We start from the raw sequence: 27924 nt of genomic DNA on the forward strand, positions 1-27924 counted from the left end.
TTTGAACACATGCAATGTATCCTTTCAGAGGGTTTACCAGGTTCTTAACTAGAGATGTACAGAACTGTTCGCCGGCGAATAATTTGCGGCGATTTTTCCGCGTTCGCCGATGCGCGCGAACATATGCACTGTTCGATCCGCCTCCTATTATTTATCATTCAGCAAACTTTGACCCTCTATCTCACAGTCAGCAGACACATTCTAGCCAATCAGCAGCATACCCTCCCTCCCTGACCCTCCCACCTCTAGGGCAGCAGCCATTTTAGATTCATTCGGAACCTGCATTCTTAGTGAGAGGAGGGATAGTGTTGCTGCTGTTGATAGTGAAAGAATAGCTAGAGTAGTGTTTTCAGTGTCCTGAACGACTCATCTGATCTCTGCTGTAAGGACAGCACCCCAAAAAGCCCTTTTTAGGGCTAGTAACCCCAAAAAGCCCTTTTTAGGGCTCGTAACTCCAAAAAGCCCTTTTTAGGGCTGGTATATCAGTCTGCTTTTTTTTCTCTGTAATCTAATTGCAGTTGCCTGCTAGGAAGGCAGCTTGTGTGTGTCAGGGTACAGCGTACACTGTACCCAGTGCCATCCACCACTCATCTATCTTGGTGACACAGTTGATAACATTTAAAAAAGAAAACAATTATTACTGCAATATAATTGTAGTCAGTTGCCTGTCTGCCAGCGTGTGTCAGGGTACAGCGTACACTGTGCCCAGTGCCACCCACCACCCATCTATCTTGGTGGCACAGTAGATAACATTAAAAAAAATATATATTACTGCAATATAATTGTAGTCAGTTGCCTGTCTGCCAGCGTGTGTCAGGGTACAGCGTACCCTGTGCCCAGTGCCACCCACCACCCATCTATCTTGGTGGCACAGTTGATAACATTTAAAAAAGAAAACAATTATTACTGCAATATAATTGTAGTCAGTTGCCTGTCTGCCAGCGTGTGTCAGGGTACAGCGTACACTGTGCCCAGTGCCACCCACCACCCATCTATCTTGGTGGCACAGTAGATAACATTAAAAAAAAAAAATATTACTGCAATATAATTGTAGTCAGTTGCCTGTCTGCCAGCGTGTGTCAGGGTACAGCGTACACTGTGCCCAGTGCCACCCACCACCCATCTATCTTGGTGGCACAGTAGATAACATTTAAAAAAAAAAATTATTACTGCAATATAATTGTAGTCAGTTGCCTGTCTGCCAGCGTGTGTCAGGGTACAGCGTACACTGTGCCCAGTGCCACCCACCACTCATCTACCTTGGTGGCACAGTACATAACATTTCAAAAACAAAAAATATTACTGCAATATAATTGTAGTTAGTTGCCTGGCTGCCAGCGTGTGTCAGGGGTACAGTGTACACTGTGCCCAGTGCCACCCACCTCTCATCTATCTTGGTGGCACAGTACATAACATTTAAAAACCCCCAAAAAATGTACTGCAATAGAATAGTAGTCAGTTGCCAGCGTGTGTCAGGCTCATAGTGTAAACTGTGCCCACTTGCCCAGTGCCACCACTCATATATCTGGTGGCATAGTATATTAAATTTAAAAAGAAAAAACACAATTTTGACTGCAATAGAATAGCAGTTAATTGTCTGCAGGCGTGTGTCAGGCCTACAGCATCTACTCTGCCAACTTCTGCCAGTGCACAGTGTCACTCATATCTGGTGTCACAGTAGCTTGCACGCATAGTACAACTAAACAAATAAGAAAAAATGACTGGCAGAGGCAGGCCACCCCGCAGGGGCTGTCGTGGTCGTGGTGCTGTGATTCCCTTTGGCCCTAGAATAATACCCAGTGTTCAGAGGCCACCTACCCTGAACTGCAAAAGTTCTGAGGACATAGTTGACTGGCTAACACAGGACACCCAATCTTCTACAGCTTCCGCTCATAACCTTGACACACCATCCTCCTCCAGCTCAGCTTCGGGCTCCTCTCAAGTTACCACTCGCTCGCATGCCGCCACCACCAACACTAGCATCACAGCTGCTTCACTTGATCTGTCAGAGTTTGGTCTGTCACTGTGAACCCTAACCCTATTACAGACAGGGTTAGGGTTACAGATAGGGATAGGGTTACAGTTAGGGTTACAGATAGGGTTAGGGTTACAGATAGGGTTAGGGTTACAGATAGGGTTAGGGTTACAGATAGGGTTAGGGTTACAGATAGGGTTAGGTTTAGGGTTACAGATAGGGTTAGGGTTACAGATAGGGTTAGGGTTACAGTTAGGGTTAGGGTTACAGATAGGGTTAGGGTTACAGATAGGGTTAGGGTTACAGATAGGGTTAGGGTTACAGACTGTAACCCTAACCCTATCTGTAACCCTAACCCTAACACTATCTGTTACCCTAACCCTACCCCTAACGATATCTGTTACCCTAACCCTATCTCTAACCCTAACCCTAAATGTAACCCTATCTGTTAACCTAACCCTAACCCTATCTGTAACCCTAATGCTATCTGTTATCCTAACCCTAAGCCTATCTCAAACCCTAACCCTAACCCTATCTGTTACCCTAACCCTAACTCTATCTGTAACCGTAACCCTAACCCTAAGCCTTACACTACCTGATCGATATAACATCATACTTGATGTTTTAGAGCACACTATTCCAAACAATTTATGAATGTTAGGTGATTTATGCCCTTTATGGATTAAAAACGGACTCTGCGACAACTACGTAATTTTGCCATGGATCCCCCTCCGGCATGCCACAGTCCAGGTGTTAGTCCCCTTGAAACAACTTTTCCATCATTATTGTGGCCAGAAAGAGTCCCTGTGCATTTTAAAATTTGCCTGCCCATTGAAGTCTATGGCGGTTCGCCCGGGTTCGCGAACATATGCGCAAGTTCGCAATCGCCATTCGCGAACGCGAATTTTTAGGTTCGCGACATCACTATTCTTAACAAGAACTTGCCATGGCTGATGGCATAGCCCCCAACTGTTCCTGATTTCGTTGGACTGTCCCTGATTTGGAGCAATGTCCCTCTGTCCCTCATTCCTCTCCATTTGTCCCTCATTTTGGTCTGATCTATAGAGATGTATATAAAATTCACTTGTTATCTATCAAAAAGTGTTTCCCAGCGCTAAACCTTTCATCTGATTTCTAAATTGCTGCATTTGTAAATTTCAAAAGCCAATATAATGGAACAGTAGTGGTAACAAAGCACTTGTGGGTTTAACCAATCTTGTTTTTTTTTGTACAATTCTCCTTTAAGTGGGCGTGGCAATGGGGTGTGTCCTATGCCTGCATACTTTTTTCTGATAGGTGTCCGTCATTCCCATCTCAAAAAGTTGGGAGGTATGCTGATGGTTTCCGAGTGAGATGCACTTTAGGTCTCCAGCAGCTCCAACGGCCATTTTTCCATCACCAAGCTGGATATTAGTACTGGTCCAGTAACATCACTCACAGTGAAGCTCAATGGGATCAGCTTCACTGTCCAGGATTGTGATTGCATTAGAAGTTTAGGGAAGAAAGATCATTATTCAGACTTGGGCTCTAAAAAAAAAAATTTTTTCGACCCTAAATGCTCATTTATGTGTACTTTTGTTTGCATTTAAACTGGCCAACTACCACATACTAGTCAATGTAAATGTATATATGGCTTGAAGCAGCTTAAAGGGGTTGTAAAGGTTCGTTTTTTTATTTTCTAAATAGGTTCCTTTAAGCTAGTGCATTGTTGGTTCACTTACCTTTTCCTTCGATTTCCCTTCTAAATGTTTTTTTTCTTTGTCTGAATTTCTAATTTTTTGTTCCTCCTCAGTAAGCTTTCCCCCATCATCCGAGCCGTTCTGGCTGGGGGTTAGTCAGCATGCTCACACTTGCCCTTGGGACTACATTCCTATACTTTTGACTAGTTATCCAGTTTGTCAGGGTCTTGGGTTTTATAGTGGGGTCTTCTTATCAGAGAATAAACTGTTCATGTTAATTCTTTGTGCAATATAATCCTGTTCATCTACTGTATGTTTCATTGCCGACCTACCTCTAAAAGAATGGTGAGAAGTGGACATGGATTAATAATATTAATATTATTTTTTAATGCCGGTATTTATTGTTTAATCCCCCCCCCATTTTCTTGCAAATGTACAATGTTTGGGCAATCATTGCAATATAAAGACAACGTTAGGGCATTTATCATGATACAAGGGCAATCATTGAAATACTCAAGCAACAAGTGGGCAATCCTGAGAATATGCAGGCAACACATGGGCAATCCTGAGAACATGCAGGTAACCCATGGGCAATCCTGAGAATACGCAGGCAACACATGGGCAATCCTGAGAATATGCAGGTAACACATGGGCAATCCTGAGAATACGCAGGCAACACTTGGGCAATCCTGAGAACATGCAGGCAACACATGGGCAATCCTGAGAATATGCAGGCAACACATGGGCAATCCTGAGAATATGCAGGCAACACATGGGCAATCCTGAGAATACGCAGGCAACACATGGGCAATCCTGAGAATATGCAGGCAACACATGGGCAATCCTGAGAATACGCAGGCAACACATGGGCAATCCTGAGAATATGCAGGTAACACATGGGCAATCCTGAGAATATGCAGGCAACACATGGGCAATCCTGAGAACATGCAGGTAACCCATGGGCAATCCTGAGAATACGCAGGCAACACATGGGCAATCCTGAGAATATGCAGGTAACACATGGGCAATCCTGAGAATACGCAGGCAACACTTGGGCAATCCTGAGAACATGCAGGCAACACATGGGCAATCCTGAGAATATGCAGGCAACACATGGGCAATCCTGAGAATATGCAGGCAACACGTGGGCAATCCTGAAAATATGCAGGCCACAAATGGGCAATCCTGAGAATACGCAGGCAATAAACAGACAATTATATGCAGGCAACAAACGAGCTGATTCTGGCCAGCTCAGTAGATTGCTTTAAAAAAGGCCTGGATTCTTTCCTAAATGTACATAATATAACTGGGGACTAACATTTATAGGTAAAGTTGATACAGGGAAAATCTGATTGCCTCTCAGGGGATCAGGAAGGATTTTTTTCTCCTGCTGGAGCAAACTTGATCATGCTTTGCTGGGGTTTTTGCCTTCCTTTGGATTAAAGTGGTAGGATACTCTGTAGTATACTCTGTACTACCACTTTAACCTACAGGTAAGCCTATAATAGGAAAATAAGAGGTTTAGGAGATATTCCCTCCGCATGCGCAATGGAAATCCTCGGCTAAAAGCCCGGCAGCCGCCGGACCTTACCGGGGAGAAGTCTCCCGCGCGCCTGCGCGGGAGTGACGACATCGCCGCTCCAGCCAATCACAGCGCTGGAGCAGCGATACCCGGAAGACACGCCGAGGAAAGATGACATCTCCCTCGGCGTGGACCAGGTAAGTTCCTCTCACCTCATTCCGAGGTAAGTATTTCATAATGAGCTAGTATGTAGTGCAGTATGGGTTTACTACCGCTTTAACTGTGGGTGAAGGATTGTGTATATGCAGTATTTATTTCTTTGTGTACTGAGTGTATCCAATATGAAATAGTTTATTCACATTATTTTATTTCAGGATTAATTGGAGCGGAAATTATTACGGTCATCTCAGGTAAGTGATGAACGGGGGTGATGGACTTGTTCAGTGTAGGTGGGGGGGGGGGGGGTGCATTAGATGCAAATTCAGTGTAAATGACAACTGTAATTTATAACTTCACATTTTATTTGTTGAATCAATTGTATTACTAATAATAAATTAGAGAGGTGGTGTTTATGCCTTCCTGCCTGAGCTTTTCCCATAGTTTGGAGATTATCCATGGCCTGGAGTAAATATACAGAGCTGTAGCTAAAACCTGAGTTCTGAAGTCAAAAGTTAAAGTGGAAGTAAACCCTCCTATCTTTTTCAGCCAAGGAAGCTGCCATCTTGGCCTTTGTTCAATCTTCAACTGCCATGAAGCTGCACATGTGATCAGTTATGCCACCAGCCATTGGATGGTTTGACAGTTTGGTTGAGAGCACAACCAATGTGCAGTTAGCATTCCCGGCATCGATGGCTTTACTTCCGCTTTAAGATCTGTGCAACTGAGGGGCGTTTCAGGACAAGATAAGCAGATGGCTTTCCATTTGCATATGCTTAGTCCCCCCTATGCCAGTCCCCCAAGCACATCTGACAGCACTGGGCTTGGTGACTGATTGTTTGGGTACCCTGTGCTGGAACCAGTTCAGGGTGTGCTTATGCTACTCAAGCCCCAGATGTCTTGAACTTTCTATGAGTATGGAGATACCACTATACACATACACATTTCTCTGTACCACATACAGAGAAATAAACAATTTAATTAATCCATCAATCATATAAGCTCCAACGAATCCATTAAAAATCCAATTAACAGCGTTACTCCTATTTTTTTTTTTTTTTTATTTATCATCAAAGAAGCCAGTCCACACGGGGCTTGAGTGATGTTACTGGACCAGAACTAATATCCAGCTTGGTGATGGACAAATGGCCGTTGGAGCTGCTGGAGACCTAAAGTGCATCTCACTCGGAAACCATCAGCATACCTCCCAACTTTTTGAGATGGGAATGACGGACACCTATCATAAAAAAGTATGCAGGCATAGGACACACCCCATTGCCACGCCCCCTTAAAGGAGAATTGTACAAAAAAAAACAAGATTGGTTAAACCCACAAGTGTTTTTTTACCACTACTGTTCCATTATATTGGCTTTTGGAATTTACGAATGCGCCGTCCGAAGAATATCCCAGGGTGCATTGCTCCAAATGACGTCATTGGTTTCTACGTGAACGTAAGTGGCGTCCAGCCCCATTCACGGACGACTTACGCAAACAACGTAGATAGATACGACGGCCCAGATTAGGACTTACGACGGCGTACATGGCGTTGCGCCGTCGTAAGCCCTTTGAGAATCTGGGCCTTAAAGCGGTAGTTCCCCCTCAAAAAAAAATTTAAGATTAGATTGATGCTCATTTTGTCTAGGGGAATCGGCTATTTTTTTAAAAAACTAAGCAGTACTTACCGTTTTAGAGATACATCTTCTCTGCCGCTTCCGGGTATGGTCTTCGGCACTGGGCGTTCCTTCTTGATTGATAGGCTTCCGACGGTCGCATCTATCGCGTCACGATTTTCCGAAAGTAGCCGAACGTCGGTGCGCAGGTGCCGTATAGAGCCGCGCCGACGTTCGGCTACTTTCGGCTACTCGTGGCGCGATAGATGCGACCGTCGGAAGCCTGTCGGAAGACTGTCAATCAAAATAGGAACGCCCAGTCCCGAAGACCATACCCGGAAGCGGCAGAGAAGATCGCTCTCTACAACGGTAAGTACGGCTTCGATTTTAAAACAACTAGCTGATTCCCCTAGACAAAATGAGCATCAATCTAAGGGTAAAATAATTTTATGGGTGAACTCCCGCTTTAAGCTTTTGGCCAGGAGAGCTTTTGGCCGGGAATCCCGGCCGTGTGCATGTTCCCTAGCAGTTTTCCCGACAGGAAAACTACCGGAAAAAACTAGAGAACCTGCTCTCTATTTTCCCGTCGGGATTCCCAGCAGGGGGCCAGATTCAGATAGATTAGCGGATCTTTAGATCCGCGTAATCTATCGGATTTTCGATCCGCCGGTCCAATTTTGCGAGGCTAGTGCATGATTCACCAAGCACTTACCTCGAAAATTGCACCGTCGGATCATAACTCCCCCCGGCGGAATTCAAATTCCGCGGCTAGGGGAAGTGTACAATTTAAATCAGGCGCAGTTAAATCGGCGTGGGAACGCGCCTGATTTAAATTGTACACTTCCCCTAGCCGCGGAATTTGGCAGTGCGCATGCTCCAAATGACGTCGCTAGGACGTCAATGTTTTCGGCAGGTACGTCAATTGCGGCCATCCGTATTCCCGATCCACTTACGCAAACAACGTAAAAATTTGAATCTCGGCGCGGGAACGACGGCCATACTTAACATTAGCTACCCCTCATATAGCAGGGGTAACTATCCGCCGGAAAAAGCCGAACGCAAACGACGTAAAAAAAAAGCGACGAGCGGGCGTTGAATCGGCGGTTCTCCTCATTTGCATATCCGACGCGTAAAAAACTGCGACGACACCTAGCGTCCGGCGGTAGATTGCAGCCTAAGATCCGACTGGTGTAAGTCACTTACACCAGGAGGGATTCTAAGGGAGATCTATGCGGAACTGATTCTTATGAATCAGACGCATAGATCCGACCGTGGGATCTCAGAGATACGACGGCGGATCAAGAGATCCGCCGTCGTATCCCCTTGATGAATCTGCCCCAGAGTGTTTCCTGCCGAGAAAACCGGTCGTCTGTATGCTTACCTGAAGGGGAAATAAACCGCGCATGCGCGATAACAATTCGACGCATGCGCTGTAGCATAAAATGTAATTTAGCCGGCTCATCGTAGTCTTCAGAGCACAAGGAAAGAAAAGGCACAACTATGAGATTATATTTGCAAGACTGTGACATCAGTGAACACAAACGGACAGATGTCACCATAAACACGTGGTGCAAGATAAATACATCATTTCTGGAATCACGAGCTGCAATCTTCCTATCCTAGTGGACGGATATGGCACTGTGAAAGGTTTTCTTCCTCTTTCTCAATAGAAGAGGAAATAATGGTCATCTGCTGTGTCGAGGTTTTCCATCACAACAGCACATCTGGGCCTGCATTGAAATACTTGTCATTGCTTTGTTAATAAAGCGGGGATTCCGGGTTACCCAATGATAATTTCCAAGCAAAACAAAAATGAAGAGCTACCAGTTTGAGACATATCTTTTATTTAGAATATAAAGCTGTAAGTGAATAAAAGATGATTAACATATTGCAAAAACATAGGGTCAGATTCTCAAAAGAGATACGACGGCGTATCTCCAGATACGCCGTCGTATCTTTGAGTTGCACCGTCGTATTTATGCGCCTGATTCTTAGAATCAGTTACGCATTGATTTCCCTTAGATCCGACAGGCTTAAGTCTCTTACGCCGTCTGATCGTAACTGCATATTTACGCTGGCCGCTAGGGGCGTGTACGCTGATTTACGCGTCAAAATATGTAAATCAGCTAGATACACAAATTCACGAACGTTCGCCCGGCCGACGCAGTACAGTTACGCCGTTTACGTTAGGCTTTTTCCGGCGTAAAGATATCCCTGCTATATGGTGGCGTAAGTGCGGCGTACCAATGTTAAGTATGGCCGTCGTTCCCGGGACGAAATTTGAAAATTTTACGTCCTTGCGGCGTATTAGGAGCAATGCACACTGGGAGATTTCCACGGACGGCGTTCGTGAAAAACGTCAATCACGTCGGGTCACAGAACATTAACATAAAACACGCCCCCCTGTCCCACATTTGAATTAGGCGGGCTTACGCCGGCCGATTTACGCTACGCCGCCGCAACTTACGGAGCAAGTGCTTTGAGAATACAGCACTTGCCCGTCTAAGTTGCAGAGGCGTAACGTAAATCGGATACGTTACGCCCGCGCAAAGATACGCGGATGTACGAGAATATGGCCCCATAATTGGGAGCTCAAAATTTGATTTCAGAGCCATGAATGGAGCCAAGCTACTGTACCGTAGGTTGTACATACGGGTATGAAGTATTGGTGCAAATTATTGTAGCACACCCCCGAAGGAGCCGCTGGTGATAGCTGATTCCCTTCCCTGAATTAAGTGCAAACCCAGCAAGGCACACAGAATTTACTCTTTCTCTCTGGCTCAATAACAGTTGAGAGAATGTATTTAATGTGTCAGGAGCACCTAGCGCTCCTGCTTCTTATTCCAGCATCATGGTTTTGGCTATGACACTCTCCTTGTCTGTCTGTCTGTCCACCTGCAAGGTGATTAATGTGATCAGTCTGGTTGCAAACCAAACCTGTTATAAGCTATCCAAACCCTCACTCGCATGCTTGTGATCAGGGCAGCCATCAGGTGGGGACAGCCCATACAAATGTAAGGGGCCCTAGTTGTTCCAAGGGGCCCAGGCGCCTGGGCCCAACCAACGAGTTGTTGCTGCTGTAGTAACTAGCAATTGCTAAAACAGGTTGGCCATCGAGTGAGCCGATGCAGCTCACTTAGGTCCAGCTGCATGGGAAAGATGGAGTGATATCATCTGCACTCCGCCTCTCCTTGCAGAGCAGATGCTGGTTTAGGCGCCATGCCAGTTGCTGTTCAGCCATATTGAAGAGCTGCACTGCGTGTAGCCTGCAGGACTGCTCAGTGCTCACTGTAGACTGGTGTGGAGACAAGTTTTTAGACTTTACGATGGTAAATTGATTGAGAATGTTGCTGGATGTGGGCCTGTGCCGTGGCTGTCTCTTTGTTGTATTGAGCTGTCTCTTTGCTATATGGGGAGTCTCCTTGCTATATGGGGATGTCTCTGTTGAATTAGGCTGTCTCTTAGCTGGATTGGGATGTCCCTGAATATATGAGGATGTTTCTTTGCTGGATGGGGATGTCTCATTTCTGAATATATGCAGGGCCGATCCCAGGCAGGGTGCACAGGGTGCTTTTCACCCAGGCGCCTGCAGAGGTGGGGGCGCCGAAGTGCCAGAGTTCTTCCCTCCCTCCTTCCCTCCTTCTCTCCTTGTTTGTGTCCGTCCATAACTGATGTTCTGAGTATAGGTGTGTCCGTCCAGAGGGGCCTCTCCTCTTCCTGATACAAGGGTTCTAGTTTTCAGTGGTTGCTGAGTGCTGATGTGCAGGAATGAATTCCTCACACTGGGAGTCTTGGATCCTGCACCAACTCCAGTTGGAATGCCTCCCCCTCCCATCTCTATCTTGGGCTGCACAGAGAGAGAACCGAGGTGAGTCACAGTGTTCAGTGTGCTGGGGGATGGCATCCCCAGCATCCCTTTACATGTGCTCTGGGCTGCCCCGCTCTAGATGTTTTATGGCATGATAGATTGCATAGGATACACAGCCCCTGCCCATCTCCTGTACTACGTCTGCAGTCTCTGACCATCTCCTGTACTACGTCTGCAGTCTCTGACCGTCTCTTGTATCATGTCTGCAGTCTCTGACTATCTCCTGTATCATGTCTGTTGTATGTCTGGGGGCTCTTTCTAACAGACTCTCTAACAGAAGCCCTCTCTGTGTCCATTAGAGAGGCCCCCCTTCAGGTCCCAATAAAGTACTCTGCTTCTCTTCCTGTATTTTATTTATTGTTAAGAGATCATGTAAGGATCCCAGGTTAATGAAGATTTCGTGGGGGGGGGGGGGGGTATCTGTGGTTGAGTCATTGCCATAGAAACATTTGTAAAGGGGAGGAGTTAGTAAAATTACCACGCCCATGTGGGGATGCCAGAAATATTTCTGCACCCAGGCGCCTGTGACCCTAGGATCGGCCCTGAATATATGGGTATGTCTCTTTGCTGTATGGGGATGTTTAATTTCTGAATATATGGGGCTCTCTCTTTGCTGAATTGGGATGTCTTTTTGCTGAATATATGGGGATGTCTTTTTGCTGGATTGGGGTATCTCTTTTCCGAATTTATGTGGATGTCTCTGCTGGGTTGGGATGTCTTTTTGCCTGATAGAAATTTCTTTTTGCTGAATTGGTCTGTCTCTTTGCTGGATTGGGATGTCTCTTTGCTGGGTTGAGCCATCTCTTTGCTGAATATATGGGGATATCTCTTTTAATGGATTGGATTAATTTTCATATAGTAAGTTGTAAGGCCCCGTACACACGACAGAGTTTCTCGGCAGAATTCAGCGAGAAACTCGGTCAGAGCCGGATTCTGCCAAGAAACTCTGTCGTGTGTACACTTTCGGCCCGATGGAGCCCCCGAGGAACTCGTCGAGAAAATAGAGAACATGTTCTCTATTTTCTCGTTGTTCTATGGGAGAACTCGGCCCGCCGAGCTCCTCGGCGGCTTCAGGGCTGAACTCGCCGAGGAACTCGATGTGTTTGGCACGTCGAGTTCCTCGGCCGTGTGTACGGGGCCTCAGAGTGTTAAAACAAAAGTGGATCCACTGAAGAACTTTGTGGAATGGCAACTGGGCGGATTCAGTGGGATGGCCAGTGGGCGTGCCCTGGGCAATGTTAGCGGTCAGGCCCGGGGGGGGCACAGGCCTAAAGCTGTGTAAGGGGCCCAAAAAATTCTGGTGGCTGCCCTGCTTGTGATAGAGAGTGATACGTGTGTTATTCCTGATCAACCCCCCTGTCTGTCTGCCCTGCTCTGCTAGATTGCATTTCCCTGTGTATGACCCTGGAACAAGTTTTTGGAGTATTCCCTGAACTCAGCCTGCCTTTTACTTGGACTGTCATAGAACCACGCAACCTGTCTGCTAACCTGCAAGTACCTGTTTGTGTTGCTCAGCTCGCACCTGCCCTGGCGTGGTGTCCGGGCACTATAGCATTGTGTATAAGACCTGGGGCTAACCGAGTACTGGCCGGCCTGCTTGCCTTATGTGAAAGGGGGCTGCTATAGGTGAAGAACACAGTAGCCAGCTATAGTATATGACCACCTGCGCTGAGGTAGACGCTTCTGTTGCAGATTAAACTTGTATGGGTTAAAGGGGGCATAGGATACCCAAAAATGCTGAACTAGTTGAGGTCAACTGTCATTCTGCTATGCTGATCTAGTACTGATTCACAGGTGGGACAAGTAGATGATGTAGAGTTTTCAAGAGAATCACCACTGGCTGAATAACGACCAGTGCCTTTTTGAAGAAGAAGGAGCTGCATACAGTCACTAAGGCTCTGAGCTTAGGTCAGTACTCACAAGGCCACAGGATCATCAGTTGCCTCATTCTAATATCCTCCGAGCATTCTTCAGTGAGGGAAAATGACAATATCACAGGACAGTCAGACACCCTCCTCCAACTTTCACTGGCAGGGCCCTGATAAGGGGGTAGCACCTGCCCTCCTGTACGGGGCCCAGGCCCCATAGGTTCAACAGGGGGTCCAAAACATTAGGAGTGGGTGCAATTGCTTTAAACAATACCCTTGTGGCCCTCCCTGTGTATACAATGTTCAGTTTGTGAATGAAAAGGGAGCCTCTGTTCTGAGTGCTTCCTGTTCACTCATTCTGCAGCTACAGAGAAAAAATTGAGGAATCTGTGATGTTGGGTGTCTGTTTAGACCCCTGATATTTCACCAACCCCCACAGGGCTGTTAAAAAAAATGGAAAAATAAAAAAACGAAAATTGTAAAAAATAATAAAAAAACACAAATAATGTCTTGTTCTCAAAGGTATTTTAGTTGTATGGATGAGTGGTTTGTTAATGCGACTGGAACTGCCTGTTATGCTTGGTTCACTGTTTCTGCCAGCTAGGCTTTACGGGGGCCTCATTATTTCTAACTGCAGCCCTGTTCACCGGGTACTCTTTAGCAAATTCTCCAAACTGAAATTCTCAGACCAGACTTTGAAATAGGACCCCCCCCCCCCCCTATAGCTATGCTATAGCTGTAATCTTGATGACCCTCAAGCAGCATTCCAGCCTGCTGCCCTTAGGGGCAGAACCCCCTCAGACTAGAGACTCCGCTCTCACAGGACTGGACATAGACCCACACACCATTGCCCTGGGTCTCAGATTTTTTATGGGCTTTCCAGCCACCTACTGGACACACCTTCCCAGGGATTGGCTAGACCTCCATAAATATTCAGACTGTTCTTCTTTCTTTCTCCCCACTGTGATTCAAGAACTCCCAGCTCTCAATGCAAGGGTAAATAGCCAGATAAGCATCTTGTGAAACACTGAGCAGACTAAATTAATCAACAGCTGCTCCACTGGCCAATGAGCTTAGCTAAATTTACCTAACATGCTTTACCTAAACCAGGAGGGCGCTAAACCATGACAATTTGAGGAGTACATTGAAAGTTGAGAACCTTTTCCTTTCACATTATACAGATGATCTGCCTGCACCACAGCTGTCAACACAAGCGTCTTCTGTCTACAAGGATCAGTCGGTGGTTCTGCATTGCACAGCACCCAGCAGTTACCCAGAAGGCATCTTCCACCTTTATTCTGAAAGTAGTAAGGTCTGGGTAGATCGAAAGTCAGCTCCAGAGACCATGAACAGTGTCACATTCACTCTACAGCCTCCGGCAACTGATGGCACGATATCATATTCCTGTGTGTACCGTTGGTGGGAGCAAGACACGGAAAGGATATCCCAGCGTAGCAATGTGGTCAACGTGACCATTCTGGGTGAGTGTTATTCCCTATGACTGCTACATTTATATCTGGCCCTCACATATACAGTTTTCATGCTAATTAGCTACATAGTTAATATGATCACTGTAAAGTAGGCACCATGGGGTTGATTTAATAAAATTGGAAAGCGCTATGGGCCAGATTCAGGTAGAATCGCGGCGGCGTAACGCATCGTAGATACGTTACACCGCCGCAAGTTTTCATCGCAAGTGCCTGATTCACCAAGCACGCGTAATTCAAAGGGGCATGTGCCATTTAAATTAGGCGCGCTCCCGTGCCGGACCTACTGCGCATTCTCTGCTTTGAATTTCCCGCCGTGCTTTGCACGAAGTGACGTCATTTTTTCGAGTGACGACGTGCGTAGCGTACTTTCGTATTCCCGGACGTCTTACGCAAGAAGAAATTTTTTTTACATTTCGACGCGGGAACGACGGCCATACTTTATACAGCACATACGTGTGCTGTGTAAAGTTAGGGCACCTAAAATGATGACTAACTTTGCGACGGGAAACTAGACTAGCAGCGATGTAGCGAACGCGAAAAACCGTCGTGGATCACCGTAACTACTAATTTGCATAACCGACGCTGGTTTGCGACGCGAACTCCCCCCAGCAGCGGCCACGGTATTGCATCCTAAGATCCGACAGTGTAAAACAATTACACCTGTCGGATCTAAGGGCTATCTATGCGTAACTGATTCTATGAATCAGTCGCATAGATACTCTGAGAGATACGACGGAGTATCTGAGATACTCCGTCGTATCTCTGCTGTGAATCTGGCCCAAAATCTGTAAATAGTAGCCAATCAACTTCTAACTTCAGCTTGTTCAATTAAGCTTTGATAAAAAAACTTGGTAGTTGATTGGCTACCATGCACATCTGCATTCGATTTTGTACTCTCCAGTGTTAGTAAATCAATTCCATAGTCTGCTTTCCTTTAGCCCTCGTTCACATTGGAGTGATTTGTCATGCGATTTGACAGGTGTATATATATTTTTTTAATACTAATAATATGTAACTTCTCTTACAGACGAGCCTGCACCTACAAATTCATCGGATGCCTTAGAGGCGGCATTACCTGGTAATAAAGCAATTGTCTCTATTCTGGTTTATTATACTCAACATGCAATGCTAGAACTCATAGAGGCGATTTTCCAAGTTCATGGGCTTTTAAACCACTTGATATATATTTTTACTATTGATATTAAAATTGTATTTAAAAAAATAAACTTTAATAAACTTTACTGCACCAATGATGCTGTCATTAAAGGGCTATACGCAACAGCACAGCAGAAGCTGTTTGCCTTGGTACCCTCTGTTTGACTTGAAAAACTAAACAGATTTGCATGTTCTTTCTGTAACATACTTGGGGTTGATTTACTAAAGGCTAAGTGCAGTTGCTAAAGAGATTAGTAAATGATGTAAAGCCTCACTTTGCAAAGAATACCCAATCATGTGCAAGGAAAATAAAAAAAAAGCATTTGCGCTTGCGCATGATTGGATGATGAAAGTCAGCAGAGCTTCTGCCCATTTACTAAGAACTGGAGCAACTGGAACTGCACTATGCAAAGTGCACAGTCTATTTGCCTTTAGTAAACCAACCCCTATGTACAATGTTTGTATTAAGTGTGAACCCTAACAGTACTTGAATTTTTGAAATTTTGATAAATTCTTTGTATAATAAAAAACAACTATGCAGAACAGGGAGAGAGAGAATGGAGTCATATATTTACTAGGTATAATTGTGGTGATTTCAGACTGAGCTATTGAGCTCTGCATAAGAAAAGGAGGTTAGGGTTCCCCCTGCTGGCTGGAAAAATAAACATGAAATATTCTTATGCAATATTTTATTTCATATTTACCTGACAAAAAAGAAGGACAACTATTTTTTTTTAAATAAATAAAATAGATACCAAACCTTAGTCATTCATTTAAATGGTCTGTCCACCCACAACTGATATTGCTGGATGATGAAAGAAAGTTAAACCTTCTAACAGTTTCTTGTTTCTCTCTGGGATTCTGGTGATGAGATCTCTACATTTGAGTTCTTGGGTCTAAACATTTGCAGTAGCCACTACGAGAGGGTCCCAGCAGGAAAACTGTCAGGAGAGCATTTTGCAGGAATCCCGGCCATGTGTATGCTCCCTAGCAGTTTTCCTGTCAGGAAAACAGCCGGGAATCCCCACGGGAAAATAGAGAACCCTGCTCTCTATTTTCTCGGAGTGTTTCCTGCCGAGAAAACCAGTCGTCTGTATGTTTACCTGTCCGAAGGTAAACCCGCGCATGCTCGATAAGCCTTCAACGCATGCACGGTAGCATACAAGGCATAGTGTGGGGTGTAGCAAGATGGCGGCGACGGCATTGAATGTGACAAGCGTCGGCTCAACGTAGTAGATGAAGTCACCGTGTTCTTGCCATTCAAAAAAACGGTTGTTCTTTTGAATGCCCGTCTGTATGCACGGTTTTGCAAGAAAAGCTTGCCAGGAATCGGGTCAGGAAAACCAATGTTTTTTTCCTGACGGGATTCCCGGCCGTGTGTACAGGGCTTTAACTTGTTTTCTGGAGCATGCACCAAAATGTAGTGGGAATATCCCAATGTTGACAGGAATCCCAAATCTTTTAGGTAAGGAGTGAAAAGAGTCTGATTCGGGGCAGGTAGACCCTGAAGTCAAGCCAGAGGAATCCTACACCGGCCACTCTAACTAAATGATTTAAGTTTTTAAACTGGTCATAGACAATGGATTTCAGTGGGATGGATTGTGTCTGATTTCTGATTGGTGTTTAGACATCCATTTTTGTATGGCATGAGTCTGAACACTTAGCAAGGTACTCCCTATGCGACAAATATAGATGGCCTGGAATGTCAAACCTGGCTGATTTCATACACTTTGCAGGTTGTCGTGATCAGAAAACTTGCCCTGATATTAGCCATGCAGCCATCCCTTAAAGGAGTTCTCCAAGCTAAAACTTTTAACCCCCGCTGTGCCCGGGCTGTAAAACTATACAAAATAAACTTTCACTTACCTGCCTACGATCCCCCGTTGTTCCGATATCGCCGTCCCGTTCTCCGGTCCCGGTCTCTTCCACTTCCTGCGGGTCGGTGACTCACAGTGCGCTCAGCCTATCAGCGGCCACGACTGGACATTGCTGCGGCCGCTGATAGGCTGAGCGCACTGTGAGTCACCGACCCGCAGGAAGTGGAAGAGACCGGGACCGGAGAACGGGACGGCGATATCGGAACAACGGGGGATCGTAGGCAGGTAAGTGAAAGTTTATTTTGTATAGTTTTACAGCCCGGGCACAGAGGGGGTTAAAAGTTTTAGCTTAGAGAACTCCTTTAAGACAGTGGTTCTCAACCTGGGGGTCGGGACCCCCTCGGGGGTCGAATGTTGATTTGCCAGGGGTCACCGAATCCTGGGCTGGTCCTGAAGCCCGTATCGCTCTCCCGTTTTTTTTTTGTGGCCACTCAGCAAGGGCTATCCCTGGAGCCTGTGGCCGCCCAGCTGGGCTGTTCCTGGAGCCTGCAGCTGCCCACTCAGCCTCTTTGCAGGCGCCCATTCAGTTCATGGCATGGATATGGAGCAGAGACTAAAGGTCAGCTGACTGGTGAGGAATGGGAAGTGGGAGGGACTGGAGGAGACCCTATCTCCTGATTTCGGCATAGGTGTTACTGCTACGAAACACCACAAAATCGGAGACACAGTGAAGCCGGAAACACAGTGCGTAACACTACCTGTGATTATAGTTGCCAATAAAAGGCCTCCGGTAGCGCTAAATGTCCGTGGGTTGGGGGCGCAAATTACTTGTCTTGCCTTGGGTGCTGACAACCAATGCTACGAAAATAATTTTAATGTTAGGGGTCCCCATAACTTGGAAAATTTTATCAAGGGGCCATGGCACTAGAAGGTTGAGAACCACTGCCTTAAAAGCATGTAGATAGTCAGGTGGCTGCAAAAAAAAGCTGCAGGAGATCAGTAGCACTGAGATTTAAAGCGGAGGTTCACCCATAGAGAACACATTTTCCCCTTAGATTGATGCTCGTTTTGTCTAGGGGAATCTGCTAGTTGTTTTAAAATATGAGCATTACTTACCGTTTACGAGATGCATCTTCTCCGCCGCTTCCGGGTATGGGCTGCGGGACTGGGGGTTCCTATTTTGATTGACAGTCTTCCGGGAGGCTTCCGACGGTCGCATCAATCGCGTCACGATTTTCCGAAAGAAGCCGAACGTCGGTGCGCAGGCGCAGTATAGAGCCGCACCGACGTTCGGCTTCTTTCGGCTACTAGTGACGCGATGGATGCGACCGTCGGAAGCCTCTCGGAAGACTGTCAATCAAGAAGGAACGCCCGCTCCCGAAGACCCATACCCGGAAGCGACGGAAGAAGATGCATCTCGAAAACGGGTAAGTACGGATCATATTTTAAAACAACTAGCCGATTCCCCTAGACAAAATGAGCATCCATCTAAGGGGATTTTTTGAAAAATGTTTCTTATGGGTGAACTCCCGCTTTAACAAACAATTAGATTAAAGATAAATATATAAAAAAAATGTCCGTTGTTTTTAATAAACAATGCTTTAGCATTCAGTTAGGATGTATATCTACTTTAATACTACTACTACTTCCAATATTAATAATAAAAATAATTTACTTCTACATCTACTACTGTCACTTCTGCTTATATTTTTATATTTTCCTTTTGCTGTTTATTGTAGTTCCTTTGTGGGTGATCCTCCTGGTCTGTGGGCTCCTTGGTTTTGTGATCCTAGTGGCTTCTGTAGCTCTGATTGTTTGCCTAATCCAAAGAAGTGAGTATCCTTTGTAAATTTAGATTTTGTACATTTCATCATTTGTCCTCCCTGTATATAATCTGATTTATTTCTTAATTGCTAGGTAAACAGAAAAAGCAGGAACAGAGGTAAGCGCAGGTGACAAAGGTACTTCTTGTCATCTTCTATGCTGTTGTATTGTTTTTCGAAATCAGTAAATTCATAAATAACCTAAAGGTACTTTTCCTTAAAGGGGTCGTAAAGGTACAATTATTGTTTTTGTCCTAAATAGCTTCCTTTACCTTAGTGCAGTCCTCCTTCACTTACCTCATCCTTCCATTTTGCTTTTAAATGTCCTTATTTCTTCTGAGAAATCCTCACTGCCTGTTCTTCTGTCTGTAACTCCACACAGTAATGCAAGGCTTTCTCCCTGGTGTGGAATGTCGTGCTCGCCCCCTCCCTTGGACTGCAGGAAAGTCAGGACACTCCCTACGTTGCAGATAGAGAAAATAACTGTGTTAGTGGGTGTCCTGGCTCTCCTGTAGTCCAAGGGAGGGGGCGAGTACGACACTCCACACCACAGACAGAACAGAAGAACAGGAAGTCAGGATTTCTCAGAAGAAATAAGGACATTTTTTTATTTTTTTTATTCTCTTTATTGGTTTTAAATAGATTTAAAAAAACAGAGCCTTGGGGCATTCCCTGGCTCGAAAAGTACCACGTGAATCGGTACCTAACAACAGGTTATCTGTCTAAACAGTGCTGTTAGCGACTGAAAAAAAGCAAAAAAACAACAAAACTTACTGCTCAGCCACTCCATTTGGAGAAATTATGAAAGGAGAATGTGCTACTCAATAGGGGTGAGGTTTGCCAAGAGGGAACTTTTGTACTAGGCCTAGAATACCAGGGGTTCAACTATATGGGTGTCAGGAGGGTCTTAGCAGGTGTTAGCATGGAGGAGGTAGTTAATGTGTATCAGTTAAACCAGGGGTCTCCAAACTGCAGCCCGGGGGCCAGATGTGGCCCTTTGCTTGCCTTTATCAGGCCCTTGAGGCCCTAATCCCCCACTGATACAAGGCACTATTAATTGGACACTACCCAGTATTTCTTCTACACCAACAATAGGGCACTATTCATCCCACTGACACCAACTGCAGGGCCCTATTCTTCCCATTGACACCAATGAAGAGGCACAATTCCTTGCCCTGATACCAACAGGTACTATTCCTCTCACTGACACTAGAGAGGGGGCCTTATTCCTCCCTAAGTCACCAATGATAAGGCCCTATTTCTTTCTCTAATACCAACACTCCCACTAATATCAATGATAGGGCATTCTTTACTTACATTGACACCGGGGCATTTTCTACTTCCAATGGCCACAGTTCGGCCCTCTTAAAGTGTAAAGGACAGGAAAATGGCCCTTTGTTCAGAAAGTTTGGAGACCCCTGAGTTAAACCATCTATTCTTGAGCAGCATTAGTGGAGGCGAAGTCAAGCCATAATTTCCACACTTTGTCGAATTTAGCAATACACCCATGGGAGTCATATGTGGCTTTATATATTGGTATTGAAGAATTGACCAAGGCTTTCCAAGAGTTCAGAGAGGGCGCATCTGATTGTTTCCATTTTAGTAATATTTCTTTACAGGCGTAAAAGAGCAGAAGGTCTCAGTTGAGGGTCTCAGTTGCTGTGCGGTGCGCTAAAGAGCCCACCAGGCCCAGCAAGCAGACTGGTACAGTCTGCAGGATTGGGATTGTTAACAACGAGGCTATGAATTGCATCACCTCTACCCAGAAAGAGTGCACTTTGGGACAGGACCACAACATATGACAGAAACCGGCCTCTAGATTACCACATTTCCAACAGCTAGGATAGGCCCCAGGGTAAATTTTGTTCAGCCGTTGCGGCGTTAAATACACCCGGTGTAGAATCCTGAATTGAATTAAGCGATCCTTGACTAAATAAGGACATTTAAAAGCAAAATGGAAGGATGAGGTAAGTGAAGGAGGACTTCACTAAGGTAAAGGAAGCTATTTAGGGAAAAGAAATTGTACCTTTACAACCCCTTTAAGTAGAAAGATTGTTTCCTTGTGTGTGTGTGTGTGTGTGTGTGTGTGTGTATTGGGTAGGCAGTGGCCTGGTTCTCATATGCTTCAGCTTGTAAATACTACTCTGAGGAGCACTGTGCACAGCCACTGTGCAACCATCAAGAAGCATTCTTGGAACTCTTAGGCCTTGTACACACGACTGAACATGTCCGCTGAAACTGGTCAGACGGACCAGTTTCCGCGGACATGTTCGGTCGTGTGTAGGGCCGACCGGACAGTTTCCCGGCCTAGCGGACAGGTTTCCAGTGGACAAAAGTTTCTTAGCATGCTAATGCCGCATACACACCATCACTTTATGTGATGAAAAAAAACGACATTTTCTGTGAAGTAAAAAATGACGTTTTTGAAACTTCAATTTTCAAAGACGAAGTTGCCTACACACCATCGTTTTCTCACAATGTTCTAGCAAAGCGAGGTTACGTTCACCACGTTTTTCCATTGAAGCTCGCTTCATAAGTAGCTTCTGGGCATGCGCAGATGAAAAAACGTCGTTTTAAACGACGTTTTTGCTACACACGGTCAATTTCTGTGAAGTAAAAGTTGACGTTTTGAAAAACGACACATAAAATTGAAGCATGCTTCAATTTTTTTTGGTCGTTTTTTAGAAGACATAAAACGACGTTTTCCCCCACACACGGTCAATTAAAGTGACGTTTTTAAAAACGTCATTTTATTTCATCACATAAAGTGATGGTGTGTACGCGGCATAAGAAACTTGTCCGCTGGAAGCCTGTCCGTCAAACATGTCCGATGGTCAGTACGACTCATCGGACATGTCCGCTGGCCCGAAATCCCACGCATGTGTGGAAGCATTGAACTTCCTGGTGCGTGCACGTCGCGGCGTCATCGTCGCCGCCATGTCAGCGCGTATTCTGTCCGCAGGGAATTTGGTCTGATGGTGTGTACACACATCAGACTAAATGATCCCAGTGGACATGTCCGATGAAAACGGTCCGCGGACCGTTTTCATCGGACATGTCTGGTCGTCTGTACGAGGCCTTAAGGCTGCTTTATATGGGTGGCCACGGTGCAGTTAAACCTGTCGTTTGAGGTTTAATTTAAATTGGCTGCCCTGTGTGCGACAACAAAGCTTCTGCACCTTTTGGGTGTTTTTTTACCAAGAGCTTTCCGGTGTTTGTCAATGTCAAAAAATGTGCATCTGCTGGCCACATTTGTGGTGCCATTAACAATGAATGGCAACACAAGCGTATTCACAGAATGCTTAGATGTAAATGGAGCCTAATGCCGCGTACACACCATCACTTTATGTGATGAAAAAAAATTACGTTTTTAAAAACGTCACTTTAATTGACCGTGTGTGGGGGAAAACGTCGTTTTATGTCTTCTAAAAAACGACCAAAAAAAATTGAAGCATGCTTCAATTTTATGTGTCATTTTTCAAAACGTCAACTTTTACTTCACAGAAATTGACCGTGTGTAGTAAAAAACGTCGTTTAAAACGACGTTTTTTCACCCACGCATGCCCAGAAGCTACTTATGAAGCAAGCTTCAATGGAAAAAGTGGTGGAACGTAACCTCGCTTTGCTAGAACATTGTGAGAAAACGATGGTGTGTAGGCAACTTCGTCTTTGAAAATTGAAGTTTCAAAAACGTCATTTTTTACTTCACAGAAAATGTCGTTTTTTTTCATCACATAAAGTGATGGTGTGTATGGGGCATAAATGTTTTAAAACTTAAAAAAAAGTATTTTCTGCAACGGCAAAGGTCATTACTGTGCTGCATTGGACATCCTTCCCACATACCTGGCCCTCCACTGTGCCCTGTGGTTCCTTCTGCTGACTGCTATGTCATTATGTGTTCTGTGGTGATGTAGGGGTTGAAAGAAGAAACCACAGTGCGCAAAGTGGAATCAGCCAATCCGACAGTCCCAGAAGTGTCGGATGTTGAAGGCCAGGGTAGCATTGAAGGTCTGTGGCATCAGTGGCAGTATGTAGAAGTACGGTATTTAGCCTGTTATTCACTAAGTATTTCGGGCCAGATTCACAAAAGAGATACAACGGCGTATCTCCTGATACGCCGTCGTATTTCGGTTTCTATCTATGCGACTGATTCATAGAATCAGTTACGCATAGATAGCCAGAAGATCCGACAGGTGTAATTGTTTTACACTGTCGGATCTTAAGATGCAATACCGCGGCCGCTGCTGGGGGGAGTTCGCGTCATAAACCAGCGTTTTTCACGTTCGCTACGTCGCCGCTAGTCTAGTTTCCCGTCGCAAAGTTAGTCGTTTTTTTTGGTGCCTTAACTTTACACAGCAATCGTATTGCTGTATAAAGTATGGCCGTCGTTCCCGCGTCGAAATTTAAAAAATAACGTCGTTTGCGTAAAGCACAACGGGAATTGCGAAATGGAGCATGCGCAGTAGATCCGGCGCGGGAGCGTGCCTAATTTAAATGGCACACGCCCATTTGAATTGGCCGCCTTGCGCCGGACGTATTTACGATACACCGCCGCAAGTTTCCAGGTAAGTGCTTTGTGGATCGGGCACTAAAACTGGAAACTTGCGGCGGTGTAACGTAAACGGGTTACGTTACACGGCCGCAAATGTATGTGAATCTGGCCCACAGTCTTTAAAGTTGGCTGAAAATCTTCTTGTTAAAAAAAAAGTTGGCTGAAAATATTGTAGATGTCTTGTGAATGCTTTGCTCAGAGGCGGCTCTTTAATTAGGCAAATTAGGCGGTCGCCTAAGGCCTCGCACTCACAGGGGCCTCGCGGCCACCTAACTAGCCCAATCCATTACCCCAGTTTTGAGGGACAGGGGACACTAACGCTGCTGTGCTCGGCAGCGTTATGAGCCCTGACTCAGGAGCGGGGCCGCCAGCGTCCCTAACAACCAGTGAATATCGGTGACACCACCCCTTGTGACGTCAATGACCCAGCATGCCCTCAGTCAATGTCGCCACAAGGGCACCTTGTTAAAGGGGGCTTCCAGATAAGCCCCCTGCCCACAGACCCCCCACAACCACTGGCCAGGGTTGTGGGGAAGAGGCGCTTGTCCTTGAATTATTTTTCCCATCATGGGCCCAAGTGGGGCCCCATGTCAACTTTTGCCTAAGGCCTCACAAAGCTTAGAGCCGCCTCTGGCTTTGCTATACATATTTTCTTCCATTTACAAAAGCCGATGATTTGAACAAGGTCAAGAATGCTTCTGGAGAGCGTTAATTGCCATCAGTATATGAAATCTGGCTGTGGATCTACACCCAGTCAGATGTTGGTTGCAGAACTGGATGGCAGCTTGTGTGTATCTTTTGGTGTTTGGTTATAGCTGTGTTTTCTCTAGGTAAGATCATGGTTGGCAAAGATTAGGGTGTGTTTGCAAAGGAGGTGGGCATAAGATTTTATTGTTTTAGATTTCATTTTTATTGGGAAGGATATATGTTTGTCCATTCTATAGATCTGTCACTTGTTACATATAACTGCTGTTTCCAATCTACAGGGATAAAGAATCTATCTGGATTAATCAAGATATGGCAAAAGGTTGTTTTCGTTTTCCTCCTTCAATTACATTATGCTTCTTTCCCCAGCCCTTCTTGCTACGCCTTCAGTGTATTTCCTCTTCACTTAATTCAGTATGAACATCATCCTCATTCTTGGTTCATTCCTTATCCTCACTTTAAATTCATGCTTACTCCCAATTTACTCCTCTTCCTCACTATTCGGTCTTCACTCTCCTTCCATTCTTATGCCGCGTACAGACGGTCGTTTTTTGTGATGAAAAAAAACGACGTTTTTGAAAACGTCATTTAAAATGACCGTGTGTGGGGAAAACGTTGTTTTATGTCTTCTGAAAAACGACAAAAAAAAAATTTGAACATGCTCGAATTTTTTGTGGTGTTTTTCAAAACGTCGTTTTTTGTGTCAATGAAAATGATAGTGTGTGGGCAAAACGACGTTTCAAAATGACGTTTTTAAACCTGCGCATGCTCAGAAGCAAGTTATGAAGCTAGCTTCAATGGAAAAGAGTGCCGTCGTACGTGCTGAACGTAACCGCGCTTTGCTAGAGCATTTTAAAAAACGATGGTGTGTAGGCAACGTCGTTTTTGAAAATTAAGTTTCAAAAACGTTGTTTTATTTCATGATTTTAAACATCGTTTTTTTTTTTTTATCACAAAAAACGACTGTCTGTACGCGGCATTATGGTCATTCCCTCTGTCACTGATCTTCCTCCTGTTGTCTTATTTCCTGTCTGCTGTCCATGGTACTAAGTCCCTTACTTACTTGTATAAGAGCCTACCTTTATTTCTTCTCTACTTCTTACAGATTGGACTCTGAGCCGTAATAACAAGGTCTTTCCCATGGTAAGCTCTCCGGTACGTCTATTGCATGGTTATTTCTACCCATATATTATGGATTGGACTTGGGACCTTTAAAACTGTGTTCAGTATTTGGAAAGCCTATCAAACTTTGAGGAATAATTTTTATATGGAAGAGTCAATGCACCTAAATGGGGAAGGTGCAGATCAGCTAGAAGAGAAGATGGCCGATAAGTTTGAGGGGCTTTTAAACTAGGCGAGGGGGGGAGTTCAGATTTAGAGATCCAGAGAGCCAGTGTGGAACACATTTCAGAGGGTAGTATTGGGGGCATTAGTAGTAGGTTGACTAAAGCACCTAAACCCGAGTTAAGTATAGTAACAAGTCCTATTTGCAACCTCAGAACACCCAATAAGGAGATAGTACAAAACGACATGGCTTGTTCACTAATGCCAGGAGTCTGGCGGACAAGATGGGAGAACTAGAGCTGCTATTGTACGAGGAAGATTTTGATTTTGTGGAAATGTGGTTCAACTTAGTTCAACAGCACTCATGATTGGCTGGCAACCATTCAAGGGTATTCCCTATATCACAGAGGTAGGAAGGGTAAAAAAAGGGGAGGGGTATGCCTGCATATCAAAAATGATGTACAAGTGAATGTGAGAGACGACATCACAAATGGAGCAAGGGAGGAGGTGGAATCCTTATGGGTAGGGAGGAAACCAAAGGGGAAGTAATACTAGGAGTATGCTATAGGCCCCCTAACCAAAGGGAGCAGGGGGAGCCGAACCTCCTATTACAGTTTGGAATGGCAGCAAGGATGGGAAGTGTCATTATAATGGGGGATTTTAATTATCCAGACATAGACTGAGCGGAAGGAACCGCATATCCATCTAAGGCTCGCCATTTCCTAAATGTCTTGCAGGAAAATTTTATGGGTCAGATAGTAAATGCACCAAAAAATAAAAAAGCGTTACTAGACCTACTGATTACTAACAATACAGACGTGATCACAGATGTGGAAATACGGGGCAATTTAGGAAACAGCGATCTCAGGTCAATTCGTTTCAGTGTAAATTACACAGATAGGCAACATTAGGGGAATAAAAAACACTGAATTTGAAGAGCCAACTTCCATAAACTACGCTCCTTGCTGAGAGGTCATCATCAGCATTCCAACTTTACAAAGTATGCAATAGGAAATATAAGGGTACAATCAGAGTGGCTAAGATAGAACCAGAAAGGCACATAGCGGAGGAGAGTACAAGAAATTCTTAGGCCCCGTACACACGAGAGGATTATCCGCTGGAAACGGTCCTCCGGACCGTTCCCGCAGATAAATCCTCTGGCGGATTTTGATCTGATGGTTGTACTAACCATCAGATCGAAATCCGCGCGGAATCCATCCGCGGTGACGTGGCCACGCTGTCGCCGCGATGATGACGCGGCGACGTGCGCGACGCTGGAAGGTAAAGACTTCCACGCATGCGTCGAATCATTACGACGCATGCGAGGGAGGGGATCAGACGGATTGATCCGGTGAGTCAATCCGCTGGACAGGATTCCAGCGGATAGATTTCTTAGCATGCTAAGAAATTTTTATCCGCTGGAAATCCATCGGCCCGAAAAATATCCGCGGATAAATATCCGCTGGGCCATACACACCACAGGATCTATCCGCTGGAACTGATCTGCGGATAAATACCAGCGGATAGATCCTCTCGTGTGTACGGGGCCTTAAAGGGTCACTAAAGGAAAAAAAATGTTTTGCTGAAATGACTGTTTATTGGGTATAGAGACATAAAAGTTAACTGATTCCTTTTAAAAATTATTAAAAATTTAATTGAATCTATCATATAATGTGCCTCTAGTTTAACTTTCGGTTTTAAAGGTACATACATGAAGTTTCGGGTGAGAGGTGAGTCGGGAAAACACAGAACATAAACAAACAAATCCAGGGCAGTGTTTTGTTTTTTAAAATGAATCTTTTAAAACGAATAATGAGGACATGAAACCAGTACTGCAGTAAGGTAAAGGAAGCTATTTAGCTAAAAAAAAAAATTCCTTTAGTGACCCTTTAAATTACATAAATAGTAAGAGAGGGGGGTCAGATCATATTGGCCCCATAAAGAATGATGAAGGGAATCTGGTTACAAAGGATGGAGAAATGGCAAAGGTTTTGAATTTATTCTTCTCCTCAGTCTTAACGAGGGAAACGGGAGGGCTTTAGTAACCAAAACTGCAATGTTTATCCTCATGACACATCACAGGAAGCACCCTCATGGTTAACAGAGGATAGAACTAGGAATAGACTTGAAAAACATAACATTATTAAGTCACTGAGACCAGGTGGCTTGCACCCGAGGTTCCTTAACCACCTCCCAACCGGCCACTGCACATAAACAGCCGGGTGGTCCTTTCCTCATTCTAAATTTCCTCAGAATGAGTGCTCACAGCACGACCCCAATGCCACACTCCGGCTCGATCTGGATATGGGCGCTGTGATTGGCCCTCCTGATCACATGACGGCTGTGTCCAATCACAGCTGTCACAATGTAAACAGAGACACGTGTGACAGTTCTCATTCACAGTTTGACAGCGATGAAAG

The 27924-nt window shown here is 45.0% G+C and overlaps 1 protein-coding gene across 2 annotated transcripts in view; it reads left to right on the forward strand.

Moving 5' to 3' along the window:
* LOC120933312 overlaps positions 1–27924 on the forward strand; it is a 39478-nt gene that overhangs the window by 320 nt on the left and 11234 nt on the right. The window contains exons 2-8 of one of the 2 annotated variants that reach the window (XM_040346453.1): positions 5551–5586; positions 13860–14159; positions 15196–15246; positions 18880–18972; positions 19058–19082; positions 24502–24542; positions 25326–25375. In XM_040346453.1, coding sequence (XP_040202387.1) covers positions 5551–5586; positions 13860–14159; positions 15196–15246; positions 18880–18972; positions 19058–19082; positions 24502–24542; positions 25326–25375 — 596 coding nt within the window. The remainder of the gene's footprint in view (positions 1–5550; positions 5587–13859; positions 14160–15195; positions 15247–18879; positions 18973–19057; positions 19083–24501; positions 24543–25325; positions 25376–27924) is intronic. The other variant, XM_040346454.1, reaches the window with a different exon arrangement.

The sequence above is a fragment of the Rana temporaria genome, chromosome 3 (genome assembly GCF_905171775.1).
Source record: "Rana temporaria chromosome 3, aRanTem1.1, whole genome shotgun sequence".
NCBI classification, from domain to species: Eukaryota; Metazoa; Chordata; class Amphibia; order Anura; family Ranidae; genus Rana; species Rana temporaria.